The sequence below is a fragment of the Gallinula chloropus genome (assembly GCF_964237585.1).
Source record: "Gallinula chloropus genome assembly, chromosome: 3".
Classification (NCBI taxonomy): Eukaryota; Metazoa; Chordata; class Aves; order Gruiformes; family Rallidae; genus Gallinula; species Gallinula chloropus.
In genome coordinates, this window is record NC_140087.1 from 50196401 (window position 1) to 50212661 (window position 16261).

The 16261-nt window shown below is 40.4% G+C and overlaps 1 protein-coding gene across 1 annotated transcript in view; it reads right to left on the bottom strand.

Annotated features, from left to right (window-relative positions):
• The window catches only part of RMDN2 (regulator of microtubule dynamics 2), a gene marked incomplete at its 5' end in the record, with an annotated part of 47706 nt that overhangs the window by 12538 nt on the left and 18907 nt on the right, over positions 1-16261 (bottom strand). The window contains 3 exons of the mRNA XM_084261266.1: positions 392-490; positions 9383-9460; positions 11135-11210. Coding sequence (XP_084117392.1) covers positions 392-490; positions 9383-9460; positions 11135-11210 — 253 coding nt within the window. The remainder of the gene's footprint in view (positions 1-391; positions 491-9382; positions 9461-11134; positions 11211-16261) is intronic.

Sequence of the window (16261 nt, forward strand, 5' to 3'; positions counted from 1 at the left end):
GAATTGTAACAATGGCAAAGTTTTCCTTGACTGTGTTAACACTCTTGCAGTAACAGGCAAATAATCAGTTATTGCTCTGGTTAATTTGTTTCAGTGGCATATATAACTAATCTATATTCATCTCACATTAAGTCTAATAGCTATTAACATGTCAAGTAACTGAAGAATTCCCTAAAACTAAAGAAAGAGAAGAAAGGTTGCAGAAGATGCCACTCATCTCCAAACCAATTTTAAAATAGAAAAGAAAAAAATTAGTAGAGACCTCTGTGGTGTTCAGAAGAGCCCTAGATTTATAGCTACTGAACGTAATCTATTGAGCAGACATCTTGACAAGAGTCACATATAGTGGCTGGTAAACAGTCACAGAGGAAAACCCTTGGCTAGGACTTACCTTAAGGAAATTGTGCAATGCTTCTTCTACTGTTGAAGTTGGTGGAGTCCCAAAGAGAGCAGCAGCTACTTTCTTTTCAATCCAAGACAACTGAGCTACCTATAATAATATTAAAAAAAAAAAAAAAAGAACAAAAATGTGTCTAGGGCTGCTTCTCAGTTTTGGAGTAAACAGTGTTCTATGCTACTTATACACTACACTACTTATACAACCTGTTTTGTAAAAGAACCTGCAAAGGCATGTTTTATGCTGTCAATTTGCCAACTCAAAGCATAGCCTTTTGGATTTTATTTTCTGTTAACGGGAAAATGTATACATTAATATGTGACATAACACCAACATCATTGATATGAGATTACTCCAATGTACAAAGCTTAAAATACAGTTTAGGCTTCACAAGACCTTGCCATTTTTTGAAACCTAAGGCTAAAAATGGTGCCTTAAATCTGTTAAGGTTTTCATGAGACAGACAGCTTAACATGTACTGCACTACTTTTCCACATCACAAAAAGCTGTTGCTACAGTCAAAATGTGCTTTTGGCATATGTAAAGCAAGTTCATTTCTTACACAGAAGCTGGTGACAAATACTTTTAAGAAATAAACTTAATTTTTTCTTCAAATCTGACAAATAACACTTGCCAAAGACCTCTTCTCATTTCAGGAAAACAGACTTGCTATAAAAAGATTTTAAAGGAACTGTCATATTGCCACGCTCTGTACATGTCTTCTTCCCTTATACTGACACCTGACAAAAACTGCTTTAGTTACTGCCATAAGGTATTTGGCTCCATCATCTAACCTGGAGAACCACACCTCTCATCTCTGATGGAGGATGGAGCTACTAAGAAATGCAGTGTGGGACTGGAACCTGTTCAACTGGGGAAGTGAAGCTACCCTCCTTTGGACACTTCTGCCACATCTGTGGAAAAAAGTCAGGATGTCATTGCTTCACATCAGCCACTGATGGCTCCTGTCACAGAGTACCACTTGGTAGAAACCAAGGCTCTGTATTTTCCTAGCTATTTCTGGCTGGATCTATGCAGATGCAACACAGAGAAGGAATATATACAGTCAAAGAAAGAGTCTCTCATCAGATACCTGGAGGCAAAATATGAGTCACACAGGGATATCTTTTTTTCAGAGGGAGCTGCAATTCAAACAACAGAGTTGAGCCTTGAAGTCAAGTCTGTCCTGCTGCTGTAAAAACTGGAATGGTTTTGGATAGCTTTAGATTATTCCCACCTCATTCCCTGGTTTCCCAGCCTCTTCAGGTCTGTTGCTGCTCCCCTCACCTTCTCCAGCTAAATTCAGCAACTATCCAGGAGATATCAGTTAAGTATGCTAAAATATAACAATCCATTTACATATAGCTATCCACAGACATCAACCAGAATGTCCCTCTTTTGGACAGACATCAAGTTCTATGTGTTTGCTGTTGCAAACTGCCCTAAAAATACCATTGCACAGAGTACAAATACAGGCCAGCATACGACAGGAAAATGCACAGGACCATGTTTTCTCATGTGGCCTCATTGGCTCTAGCTACATAGGAGCAGCACTGCTTGGATACAGAAGGTATCCTGGTCAAGTTTTCCCAGTTGTTTGGTAGGTTCCAATGCCTTATTTGCTAAATGCCATAATTAAGTCTTTCACACAAAACCACTAAAGATTATATTCCAGAGAGAAACAAGATTAAGAAAATAAAGCTGGTTTTCATTCTCCCTCTCTCACACAGCCCATTCTTGAAGGCATTTCTAAGTGTTTTAAGAAAAACTCTCCAGCAATGCCAGAGTTCTCATTCACTGAACTAACATGATGTTTACCCTCTCTGTGCTGCAGGGCTTCCACACCGTGTTACAAACTGCAGCGTGCTGGTTAAAACTTCAAATAGTACGTACACGAGTAATTCCTTCCCCCACCTCATTTCCCTAGCTGCTCTTTAGTTTCTGAGACATATTCTGCAATAGAAGCTGAAAGGATTTTTCCAAAAGTATTTTTTTTTTCATGCCAACCAACTGCTGCAGTGTTCTCTGCTGTTTTAGAAGAGGAAGGAGTGTTTTTTTAATATTTCTAGGTCGATCGCATCAAGACAAAGGTGGCTTTCGGAGGGAAGAAGAGAGGGAAAAAATAAAGGGAATGTATATGCTTATGCTGTTCTCTGCAAGACCACACAATATCCTGGAGATACACACACACTGCACAGATACAATTACCACACGTGTCTGCTGTTATGCAATAACAAGGAAACAAAATTGCAGTTTTTCCATTTGGGGTTACAATTACCTATGGAAAACACAAGTTCTTCCTGGCAGTTGTTTTATTTTCCTACAGAATTTAATCAGAACTGATTTACTGAGGTTTCAATCCTTATTTTGTCTGGCTTGGGTGCTGCTTTGCACTATTAAAACTTTTAAAAAGCCCAAACATAGGCACACTTGGTCATATTTATTATATTACAAGCCCCAGCAACCTAAACTAATGTTTCAAAGCGAAATGCAGGTATGGACAGTTGTGAGTTTTCTGTAACGTGCGCTGGCTCCAGCGTTACAGGTTGTGGCTGAGAGTCCTGTAATGGTTTGAGTGGTCAAACTTCTGTGCCACAGGCTTGATGAACTGACCACAGCTAGCGCCAGCCACCCATAAATGAAGTGCCTAGCTTAAGTGAGTCGTTCAGGTTCCTTGCATGGTCCACATGTAAAGAGGCATTTCCACCAGGCAATTCTCCACATACCTTACCCTGGCATAAACACTTCTCTCTTTCTTTCCTTCAACTACAAAAGAAGCATAGACAATCACGCCTTGTGGATGGCTAAAGACAGGTGAGGTGAATCCCTGCACGCAGGTGAACCAGATCTCACCTGAGTCAATCTGCACCCCCCTATCACTGAGGTGCAACAAATGGAAACAACCCATTTCATGCAAGATACAAATTTGTGTCCTGGAGCAATAGTGATGAATAGCAAATTATACCCTTCCTCTGAACACACCCAAGCAGAGTCTTTAATTTGAAATAACTTTATTAGAATAAATCTTATGCCATGTTTAGTGAAATGGAAACATCACTCTCACTATACCAACCAACTTCACTAAGCATTCTCTGCGTGTGAGCAAGCACAGGCCACAGAAACCCTGGTGTAGCATGCTACAGCGTAGTGCAAATTTGACTTGTACAGCCAAGGTTATTCCAAATGATGCAAAGCATTACCTGGAGGTCTGTACAAAACTGAGTACAAAGAGACAGCAACTTCACTGTCATCAACTTCTGCGGAATCATGATTCCACTTAATGAGTGCTCCAAGAATGGTATAGGACAGCAGCATGTAATAAGAAAAACAATTAGTGTAGCAAGTAATAGCTACAGCTATAACAAAAATAAAGAATGAAGCTTGCCCTTGCTCTACAGCTGATTTACAAACGTTAAGTGAATTTTGGTTTTTCAGGTCTCCCAAGCCTGGATATCAGCCCCCCAACAGCCTGTAAGATTCACAAGAGCACTGAAAGGAACACTGTGTGTCCACAGAATGTCAGGTTTTAATGTACTGGATCACTCACAGAACATCACTCCCCAGCTGCCACACATGAGGAGAGCTAGTCCCACTCGCTCAAGAGCAAAAAACGAGGGTCTGAGGGACCATCAGCCAACTCCTGAATTTCCCTGGGGCTGGAGGGGAGTGAGTGATCATGACAGCCTGGCCTCTGCCAAGGAGAGGAGGCCACTCTTCAGTATCCCAAAACTAACAGAGATGCTTGTCTCTGGCAATCTTCTCCTATAGCTCTGCCAAACAGCAAGCTCTCATCCATTTATTCTACCCAAATCTCTACTAGTACCAGAGATGAAGAAAGCCACTCAGAGTTAAACTGCAGCCGACCATAAAGTTTGTGCCCAGCCTGCTTCTATCAGGCCTCTGCCTCTGAAAACCAGGGCAGAAAACGTGGTTCTCCCCTAGATACTGGAAAAAGAGATTTCCTAATACCCCTTCCACTTCCTTAGCCTCGGATAAGCAAATATCACATATGAACTAAAACACTGGCTGGAATTTAGGAGGGAGGGTTATTTTGTCTTCTCTTTGGTTTTGATGAGATGTAAACCCTGCCCATTGACAGCTCTTTTCAAATTCCAGGATGCTGGTATGAAGGAAACTAACCCACTCAGATTGGAACTTCAGCCAGGATCTACTTGGAGTCCTAAAGGGTTTCCTCCTCTGATGTTTCCTTGCTAATAGCTCACTGAAGACAGATCACACAATTGTCTTCCATAAAGGAAAATCATCCCATTGACCCAGCTTCAGTAAAATATTCATGGCACTTACTTACATATCCCCAGAGAGTTTATTTTTCTTTTTTTTCAATATATTAATGTAAAATTGTATTAAATAATTTTGCAATGTTTTGACTTCTGGAAGAGATTAAGTAACCGGATAGCAATTCTAAAATACTGGCTTCCAACACAAATATTCTCTTTCTTGCCATCTGAGGAGCCAGGACAGTCTGCACAGGCATTTATCCAACCTGAATTCCCTGGGCTTTTCACTTTCCAGTAAGGGGAGCAGACTTACAGAGCACACAGACAAAGCAACTGGGTCAATTTGTTCCCTGCTGTAACCCAAACAGATACTGGGATACACCAGAGATGAATCCAACACAGGGCATGTAAGCAAAAAGAAAGTCCCAAGAGTTCTAATTTTTACACCTCACTAGTTTTTACCAGAGGCTCTGATCCGCTTTCACAAGTACATGCTAACTGTTCTGTGCCAGTCCTGTAAGGGTAAGGAGCCATAAGCCTTAACTGTAAACACGTACTTCCTTTTAAAAGTTATTCTAAACATTAAAACAATAAGAAAAGCCCCCCACAATCACACAATCATAAAGGATTATCAGATAATCACGCACAAAACTCCAAGGATTATGGAAAACTAATTCCTATCCACAGTGCACCACAGATCAATTCACTTCCAATAAATATTTGTTGCTGATCTGAAGAGCAAAGTGGTTTTCACTTTCCCTTAACAAAAACAACGCTGAAACGTCAAAGGTTCTACACACTGTACTTATTTCAGATCACATGAACCAACCCAAGCATTTATTTGAAACCTTAAACCTTCCCTGAATGATATGCACTTGACAAAGCCTGTTTTTGTCACAGAAGGCTGAGAAGAAAAGGTTTTGTCCACCACCAAAGACATTTAAATGAAAACTATCTTGCTGCCATTGTTTCTCTTTGGAATAGTAACATCTCTTTTACATGCTAAACACTGGCTTACTTTGCTTACTACATATTTTAAAGTATCTTCATCACAATTTTATGATAATTATCTTTTTCTAACATCACTAAAGCTACCCTCAAAGAAATGACCACTATGTAAAAGTTCATATCAGCTCTGGAAAAAAGAATATCAAAATAACATTTGGTAGGGTTCTGCAGTTATCCATCACTAGTGGTGTTCAATTATGTTTGCTCAATTCATAAATGAATAGGGTTTCTCTTCCCCATGCCACCTCCGCCAAAAACCACCACAACCAACCAAAAATTAGAGCTATACATGGCTCCTTGCAGACAGCAGATCTCACAGGCTAAATTTTGCCCATAATGACATCTATGAACTGATTGGTGAAAAACTTGTCCATTTGTGAAACAAGAAGTCATTTTCTAACAAAGCTGAGATGGTACACACATTAGAACAGAATCTTCCTCTATTGTATAGCTCTACTGGTATTATAATGGTAAAAGAAATAAGAAACAGTAAAAACTGATTTTTAGACAAGGTGGCACCACCACTGTCATGGGCTTTGCATACGAGACAAACCCCCACTGCTGCAAGGCAGTGAAAATCTCTCTCATCCTTCCTGCTGGAAGGTGCTTTGGATCTGGCCCAGCGAGAATAACTGCTGAAAAAGAAACTTGGCATTGCTGTACCACTGCTCTTCTTAAAGGACTGTGTTACACTGAGGAAGGTGAGAAATGGCAGTCAGAGCCAAACCCTGGCAGAACTCCACAGATAAATAAATAGCTTTTCCTAGTACAGCATGCAGTCTCTGAATATAAATCAATAAATCTTCTCCTTTGCTCCCACTATGCTTTTTGCCTAAAAGTCTGTTCAGCTGATCATCGTTTATGAGCATGAACTGGAACCCTTACTTACAACACCTGAAGCATCCCCTTTTGCAGTCTCTTCTGCTATATGTGTTTGGGGTGTTTTTCAGTTTGTCAGCCCAAAAAGCAGTGCCAGAAGACAGTAATAAGAGCCCCAGCAGTAAATGAGGAGTGAATGGGAAATGTCTGACTACACTAGGAAGACCTAAGTACATCAGGCTTTTGTTCCTCAGTCACCCCTTCTTCTTTAATTCCCTCGCATCGGACGATGCGGCCTTCCCAGCTTCATCCTCAGCTAGACTAAACAGAGAAAAACAGAGGCTCTAAGAGGATCACTATGCTCCATCTACAGGTACCAATATAGAGAAGGAGTGATAGATTATTATTTTAAGCACCCTATCACAATCCCTAGCCAACAGTCTACTTTCAGGATAATTACCACAGCATGAAACAGAATAGGACCACGAAATTTACCACAGCTTCCACAAGCTCCTACAACTATCTACATCACCTGCCTGGCCAACACCTAATGTGTGTTACTGGATCAACACAGAAGCCTACTCACAGAGTCTGCTAAAACTACTGAGGATATCATCAACATCACTAGGCTAGGGTTCAGATCTAGCTTCCATAGTAGCGCCTTAAAACTAATGTTCTCAAATGACAGCCTCATCTTCCTACTGAAAGTGTGCAAAAGCCTGTATGTTTTTAAGAGCTGACAGCCCCAGAAGTTAAAACAAAATGTTATTTAGTCCAGTTTGTGTATTTACTTTTACTGTGAAAATCTAAGTGCTTCAGGCTACTCTTTTGCCTTGGAAAATCAGGAATCAATCTTTAAGGATTTCAGTGGCTACACCTGTTTAGGTGGATCTTTTCGCTCAATAAAATGCAGGTCAGGTTACACCCTAAATCTAATCTGTAGCTTTAATATTCAGTAAGGAAGCCCTGCATAGATGTTACAAATATGGAACATTAGTTGGTAAAGATATAGTGCAAGAAACCACATGCATTAGTCAGGAACTGGTGATGGTCCCTAAAATGGAACAAGAATAACAAAACAGTGCAAGAAGAACAGAGTGAGGTACACTGAGATTATATGTAAAGTTCCCCAAAACGATAGCTCAAGTGAGAAATAAGCCATGAAAAACATGGAGTGTTTGGCAAATGGAAACTGCAGGCAGCTGTTGGACACAGAACAGTATAGAAGTTAAAGACATGGAACTGTTGGAGCGAGTCCAGAGGAGGCCATGAAGATGATCAGGGAGTTGGAGCACCTCTCCTATGAAGACAGACTGAGAGAGTCAGGCTTTTCAGTCTGGAGAAGAGAAGGCTCTGGGGAAGCCTAATTACAGTCTACCAATACTTAAAGGGGTCCTTCAGGAAAGTGGTAGAGAGGCTGTTCACCAGGGATTGCAGTGATAGGACAAGGGGCAATGGCTTCAAGCTGAGAGAGGGTAGGTTTAGATTAGACATTAGGAAGAAATTCTTTGCTATGAGGGTGGTTAGGCCCTGGCACAGGTCACCCAGAGAGGCTGTGGAAGCCCCATCCCTGGCAGTGTTCAAGGCCAGGTTGGATGGGGCTTTGGGCAGTCCGGTCTGGTGGAATGTGTCCCTGCCCATGGCAGGGGGTTGGAACTTGATGATTTTTGAGGTCCCCTCCAACCCAAAGCATTCTACAATTCTATGCTTAAGGAATCCCTGATGAGAGAGATGTTCTTCAAAGGCAGGACAAGCATACTACAGGACTATCTTCAGCAACTCACTTTTGCACAACTAATGCTGAGATTCAAAAATATAGTGTGGTGAAAAGCAAAATGAAAAGCTCTTTGAAAAAGCTGGTGTCGTTCCTTATTCAAATCAACTGAGAAAAAATGTAGTTGCTGAAAGCTCTTTGAAAGTTAAGTATATGACCTGAAAAAAACTGTTGAAAGATTACTTTGCATTAAGTCTAGTTGCAGATAAAAGACAAAGTCTGCAGTGTATCACTGCAACTCCTCTCCAGCTTGCAGACACTGGAAGTAGCTGGAGGAAAAAGGCAGGGCTGGAATTCACAGTGCATTAGCAGTTGTTATTCTGAGAAGCCTCCCAGTGATCTTTTACAGCATCGACTTTGCAAAAACATTTTCTTGCGATGAAAGGTTCCTTGCAGCACAAGGGATGAAGCACTAAGGATAGCCATCTGAGCGAGTCATCAAAGATATGGGGTTAAGAATAAGACAACTCTGTTATTACAAGCACAAGCACCATTTTTCTAAACAAAAATTCAAATTAATTACCAGCTAAACTTGTGAACCAATTATTTTAATTTTTCATATGACTGTCATTAAGACAATATTTAAAGGCACCTGTTGCATTGGCATAACACATACTGCGTATCTTGCAAAGATTTTTTGTGAATTATAGAATGTTATACTTGCATTTTTGTTGTGACATTCTCCTGGCATTTAGCAAACTGGTCTGGTAGCCCTGCTGCCACAGCCATAATCCCCCAGCCTCTACGTGCCTTTAACTTCAGTTGTGGCTGGGGAACAAAGTTACCGAAAGGCGATGTTGCCAGGTCTCCCAGAAAGTTTGGGGCAGAACAAAGAGCTGAAATCAAGAAGTGACCCTTCTTCCCTTACAAAGATTCGTTACTTTCCATTCCTACATTCAGGTAAGAAATCCAAGCACAACAACGACGGACACACAAGCACAGTTTACTTAATGTACATGGCAGGAGTGGTCAGCAGTTAACATATATGTGAAGTTAAATTCAGGACATGTAAACATGCTGCTTCATTGAGCTCTGAACTGCTACTTCAGTAAACACCTACTTTGTCTTTAGTCCCACAATTTCATTTCAAATGCATAATTCTTTTTCAGTATACTCAATTCATATGTTAGATAAAAAACAACTTACTGAATAGCACCATCTTCCATTTAGGTAATATAAAAAAGGATCTTGAGGCTTAAGTTCAATTGCTTTGTCTAGGTGCTCCTATTAGAAAGAAAATCAGTGTCACTTTCGATGTTTGTTTGGCAAGTGTATTTACATTCTAAGTAGCTTGCTGCAAGCATAAACAAATTCAGAAATTCTCCTCAGCTGCAACTCTTTTCTAACAACCTAAAAATATTTTAATTAGCAAACCCCTTCCTCTTGGAGGGCAACCACGAACAAAATCATTTAGCAACTTTGCACACAATGCTGCATTTAGAACATGACAAAGCAGCTCTAAGGTTTAATAAAAGAACTCAAGAACTTTTGTCTTATAAAGGCAAAAACTTCAATTAAATGAATTTTATTTACAGTTACTATCAGGAAACTGTTGCACATCATATCAGTGAAAAAGCAGCCACTCTCTGACAGATCTCACATGCCAGCACCCATGTCTGAAGCATAGTTTCTTCCACACTGGAATGCGACTGCCCCGATGAAATACATGACACAACAAACCGTTACTATAATGTGAAGTTCAGAAAGTAAAATGGTTCTGTTTATAGTGAAACCATAAAACCTAGAAAGCATCTAATGAGGTGTTTCTTTCAAATCCATTTTCATTACAGGCCATGAGTATCTTTATTTCACTCTGTAATTTGCTAAAAAAAGCCCTTATTTCTTAACCTGAGAAAACAAATATGTCATTTTGCCCCTAATTACCATTTGCCTCTCAAAATAAATTTCACTTCTAAGGTTTCTTTTTTTCTTCCTCCAAATATCTCTTTTTCTAATTGAGCCAGCCACTAAAATATTCTGAGTTATACAGACCTAAGAGCCTATTATTCTATCATTTTTTCCACAAACTATTCAGACAGGAGCTATGCTTTCATCCTATTTTTTCCCTATCCTTAACACTTCCAAAAGATTCCCAGGGATTTCAGTAACGACTTCTGAAAGGGAAAAACCTCCTTGAAAAGGCTACTGCTAACACTGCAGGCTCTTCTTAAACTCCATCCTTAAACAACTGCAGCGCCTGTGTTATTTGCCATTTTCTCTGTTTCCAGCCTGTCCCGGGGCTCGAGGCTCAGCTCGCTGGGCACAGCTCAGATGCAATCAATGCACTCTCATAGGAAAGCTCCACGACACATGAAGTGATAGACACCTATCCCAGGCATTCCCTGGGAAGCAGAACACGGCTGCTGCATCTCACTGGCACCCAGAGGGTGGGGGGACAGGACACTGGCTCAGGGTAAAGGAGTGAAAGCACTGAGCAACGCTGTGGGCAAGGAAAGGGAGAGCAGCACATTTAACACAAACTGCTAACTCTAAAAAGCACATTAAAAATCACATTAGCTTTGAAAGGACAGTGTTAAAACAAGCATTACTTCTTAAGGGTTGCATGAAGAACGACTGCCTGTGTTAGCCCGTCACTTAATATTTCATATGTTTGTATTTTCCAAACAGAACTGTTACTCCCTCCCCGCCTTTGACTACAAAATAAAATTGAAATCTTAATGCTATTTCCAAAATCCTACCTCAAATCCTTATATTTTGAAAGCATATACTCTATTTGCACACATAAAAATAACTTTTTCACTTTATCATTGGCACTAAAATAGACCTCTGAGGCTGAATTACTGTGTTGGAAAAATTGTTCTTTGACACTATATAAAGAAATAATTTAAAGGAATAGCTTAACAACAAAAATTCCCACAAAACCCTACAAAAACATACCTTAAAGAGATAACCATTCCTGATTTTGTTTTGTACACTTTCAAACTGAGACATATAGCCACACATAATTGCAAACCTGAGAGGGGAAAAGAAAAACACACACACATACTTTTCATGATTTAAATAAACCTTTGAATCAAATTACAAAATACTTCAATACCTAATTCACAGATTAACACGTGTTTTTCTTCCATCTTGATGGCTGGATAGAAGTTTGTACGTATTCAGGAGCAGACAAAAAAACAAACCAAAACAATAATGGAAACAAGAAGCAGTTTAAATGACACTGTTCATGCTGTTTAAAAAAACAGGGATTCCTCCTCCAAAATTTCTACCATTTAGATCAGAGTGCAACACTTCCCAACTGGCCCCAGCATTGATGTCTGAGCACACTGCGATGTGCTGGGGACGTGAACACCATCAGCCAGCCGCGGTACCTCAAGGCAGCTCCTCGGGATGTGCTCAGCAGGAAGCTGTGCAGACTTCAAATATCAATCACAGTCATCTTTTACCCTTCATCAAGCACCTTAGTGCACTCCTGTGTCTCTAGCATTCTGTTAGTATCTTTACAGCAATTTAAAAACGTACATACATGTTCTGCTCTGGCAGGATCACTACAGCTATTACTAGCTGCCTATTGATAAGATTACTATTATTATTACTATTATTATGATAAAATGGGGACACTGACAGCAATAAAAGAAATGTGAGATCATTTCTACTAAAAATGTATACTGTTAGGCAGATATAACTGGAAATATTTTCAGAGTTCTCTACCAACAACAGTATGAATACAGAACCTATTTTGCACAAGAACCTCTTGCACATACGTCAGTTTTACTTTCCTTGGAACTATTTTCGCTAATGTTAAGACAACTTTGTATTTCTGTAGGAAAATAGCAGATCCAATAAAGATATATTTAGGCAGCATACATGAATAAAAATTATTTCTTTACATTTTTCAGAATTTTACTTTGTATTAGAAATTTTACAATGCAATATCAAATTAAAAGAAAAATTAATCCTAAAAGAGGGAAATCAAGATAAAGTCCAGAGGGGAAAAAATAAGAGTTATGCAAGAAACTAAGAGTTAATTATGGTAACAGACCTGCCATCAGTATGGCACATGCAGTTTTTAAGCATTACTAAACCTTAGCTTTCTTGAATTTCTTTATATAATGTCATTATTCAAGGTCCAGTGAATCCTCATTAAAATGTCACCACTAACATAACTAAATAAATGATTCTATCACTTATGATTACACCCAATGGCTTTAAGTTCAAAACACTCGTGCTACAGGTTATTACATTTTCAACTGGTAAGTGTTCCCAGGTAATGCGTGCGAGTCGGCAGAACAACAGTAGTTGAATTTGTAAGAGCTCCAGACAGACTGTCAAACACTGTTCAGCAGGATGTATGTCGTGACCAAAATCCGGCTAATGGCACCGCTACTTCTGACAGTTAAAGCTGCATTTCATGTGGGAACGAGCTGCAGTAGAGGGAAAAAGCGAGGGGCGGGGGTCAGGAAAGTTCAGGTATTTGGAAAAGGAGGGGGGAGGTACTGAAAACTTTATTAGGCTTAAGTAACTCAGGCAGCATTTCCCCTATTCCCTTCACTCATTAAGTGCTAATCAGATAAACTCAGCATACCATAGCTAAACGGATTGCTGCTACAAAAGAAAACAATGAAAAGTGAACAAGCTGATCCAGCATCTTGCAGTATTTCCCTGTCTGTGCGTGACAAGAAGAAAGAGGGCCTTAGTTTAAACCAGTTCAAAGAAAAACTACTACTTACAGCTGAAATCTCCGGAGAGGGAAAGCCTAGTCAAATTTCCAACAAATCAAAAATAAGCTAGCCTACTAACTTCAAATACTTTTTTTTATCCCCAAGGAAAATAATGTGTCCTGTGTATTAGCATGGGGTTTTCTTGCCATTTTATGTGCTTGAACCAGGCTAAGCAGGCAGTTGGCATGAATCGATTATATAATTTTTTGGAGTTCATTTCAGGTATTCATTTAACTTCTTAAAAAAAAAAAAAAAAAGTGGAGATTTTCCCAGAAAATAATTTTTATGTGTTTTAAATCGGTTTCAAAGTTGTTTTTTTTTAAAAAGCAAACTTTATTTTCACTGATCCAAAGGGTAATATTAAGAAAACGATCAGAGAAAACGAGGAAGGAACCAACTAGAAATGCTTCCATCTGGTGTTTGTCTCTCAGTCCTGAAACTTGGTTTCCCGAGTGAGGAGGGCCCAGCTCTCGCCAAAACCGGGGAGCAGCCGGGGCCCTGCCGCCTCCCCAACCGCCCCACCTCGTGGTGACACTGGGGCACAGCAGGCACCCTCCCCACACAAACACACGGCCTCGGCCTCTTTCGGCCATCCTCACCTTGCCAGCTCTTCTGAAAAATGAGGGGCAGGGAATAAGTGTATAAAAAAATCACACAGGAGAATGTGCAACGTGTCTTTCGTTAGAGCGAGGGATACTGGCTTTCCTCAGAACAACGGCCCGCCTCACACCCCCTGAGCATCCTGACGAGAAGGCCGCCTGCGTACCTTCACAGAGAGAAATGAAGGGAAACTTGTACCAGCTCAGTGCTGCAAGGAAGTGACCTAACTGCTGCGCTAACGCCACTCCTGGATAATGTCAAGGACCAGCCAGAGGCACCTTCATCTAAATAAACATAACCTCACTGAGACAGAAACGGTAGCACTGAGACAGTAACAGAAACCTTGAGACAGCGCAAAAAATTCGAGGTAGAAGAAAAGCCACTGAGAACAGCGTAGAAGCACACAGGTTAATCATTCACAATTAATGCTCGTTTTGTAAGCACAAACAGAACCAAACTAAGTCAGTCAGCACCACCTCCCTTTGACACAATGTCACTTGAAATTCAGACTTGCAAGGAACAATAGCTGTCAGCCCTGGATGCCAGGAGCCTACCTGGCCCTCACAGAGAGGGGTCCAGATCTAAGTGTATTAACATTTTCCTTTCTGCTGCACCAGAATTCCCATATAGACCCTGACAAGATAAACCTGTAAGGTGCATAAGCCTGTAAGGTGATAAACAGCAGGTTGATCCAGCGAGTTTTATCAAGCGTGTTTGCAAGCAATTGAATACAAAAAAAAAAATGCAGACAGATGCTACCAACACTTAGACTCCGTCAAGAACAGCTTATCAGGTATGAGATGGATTTACAGTTCTCAAATCAAGACTAAGCCCTGTTAGGACCCCCAAATACAGCAAGTTACAGCTTTCCCTTGTCAAATTTCAGGGGACAGGTACAGGTCTCAACATTTAGCGGTCTAGGTCTCTCTTTTAGCAGCCTAACATAAACAGGAAAGTTTTTCTTAAATCTAATAGGTATGACTTTGTGAATGGGAGGAAAGTTTGCAGCATTTACTAATATGTGATTCAGGTAATTTGTGCCATGCCTATTTTTCACTCCTTCCTCTTCACCTCAGACACATTTGTAGTAAAATAAGACTCAAGCTAATGTGATGGTAACGCATGCCCAGTGAAAAGAAAGTTCATCTCCACTTCAGTTCTAAATGCATTCTTGTGTCTCCCCATCTCTGCACAGCCTGGAGTCCTGTGCAACCCATCTTATTTCTTTTGCCTCACTCGCCAGTTTCACACCTGTACTGTCCTGACAGTCTCTGCACTACAGCCAGACCCTCCAACTTTCATTTTAACGTGACTTAAATGACACATCAATTCCTGTGTAGGGAGATTTTGAAACTTCTATTACTGTTTATGACTCCTGTTGCAGTATATCTCTAGAGATTACGGTTTTGCATACTGAACACTGTATCTCTTCTCTACCATGATATGTCATCTATTAAGTTTCTATGGAAAAGTAAAGTAGCATTTTGATATCACCTTCCTCATGATGGTGAGGTTATGGAAGCAGTGTCTCTGAATGTCCAAGACTGCCAATGTACAAAGGAAAACGTGCCAAGGTGCAAAGAAAGGTGTCTAGGTGGTGGTGATGGTTTTTGTTTGTTGGAGTTTTGTTTGTTGGTTTTTCTTTTTTTCTCCCTTTCTTCTTGGAATACAGCTTTGTCTACACCACAGAAATTGGCAGAAATATAGATTTATATTAAAAAGTCACCAGAGCGCTGGAGCTGAGCTCCAGAAAAACATCAGATATAGCACACACTTGCAGAGGTGATGCTTGCAAAAAAATAAAACCCACCACAAACCCGTATTTTGGCAGGAAAAAAAGCACAAAAGGACATTTAGCAATTCTGGCTTAATAAATTATTGCAACACATACAATATACCAAATCAAGGAAAAATGCTGATTTTAATGCATATTCACAGAAGTTCACCAGTAGAACACGTTCTGCACTTCTGGGGCTGTGGAACCCACAACTGCATTAAATTTCTGTGTTCCAGATTATTTTTTTTTAAATTTTTCTAACAGACAGTTCTAGTCATTACAGCTGCAAACATTACTTTGAAGAAATTAGCAGGATACAGACAGTAACACATGACAGACCTGTAATAGGGATCACTAGGTTGTCACTATTAATTCCTCTGTGTCCATTCTAACGAAAAAAAAATGTAGTAAATAAGTCTTTTCACATTTCAAACCTTCCTCCTTTGCACCTGCATGAGAATGCTGCAGCCTTTGAACAATGCACTGCTATTTCAAGAACCTTTTCCTAAGGTACACATCATACTCTTCCTCACAGGCTGGAACTACACACCTGAGCTCAGTCCCTTGTGTAGGGCTACTGAAATACTAATAGCTCTCCTTCAGCAGGCAGGGAAATGTGTGCCAAGAAGAAAAATCAACGGGTAGGGAACTTGGAGAAAGGACCACAAATGTCCTGAGGCATTGTAACAACATTTCTGAACTGAAATACTCCCCTGCTCTGCCCTGTGGAAAAAAAACAAACAAAACCCCCCAAAGAACTAACCACCACCACCATCCACAATTGTGATTTGGGTTTTTTGCACACACGGTGACTTTTCTCAGATCTAATCACTAGAAGTACTGGCACAGGCTGCCCTGGGTGGTGGACACCCCCTCCCTGGCAGTGTTCAAGGCTGGCTTGGATGGGGCCTTGAGCAGCCTGGTCTAGTGAGAGGTGTCCCTGCCCATGGCAGGGGGATTAGA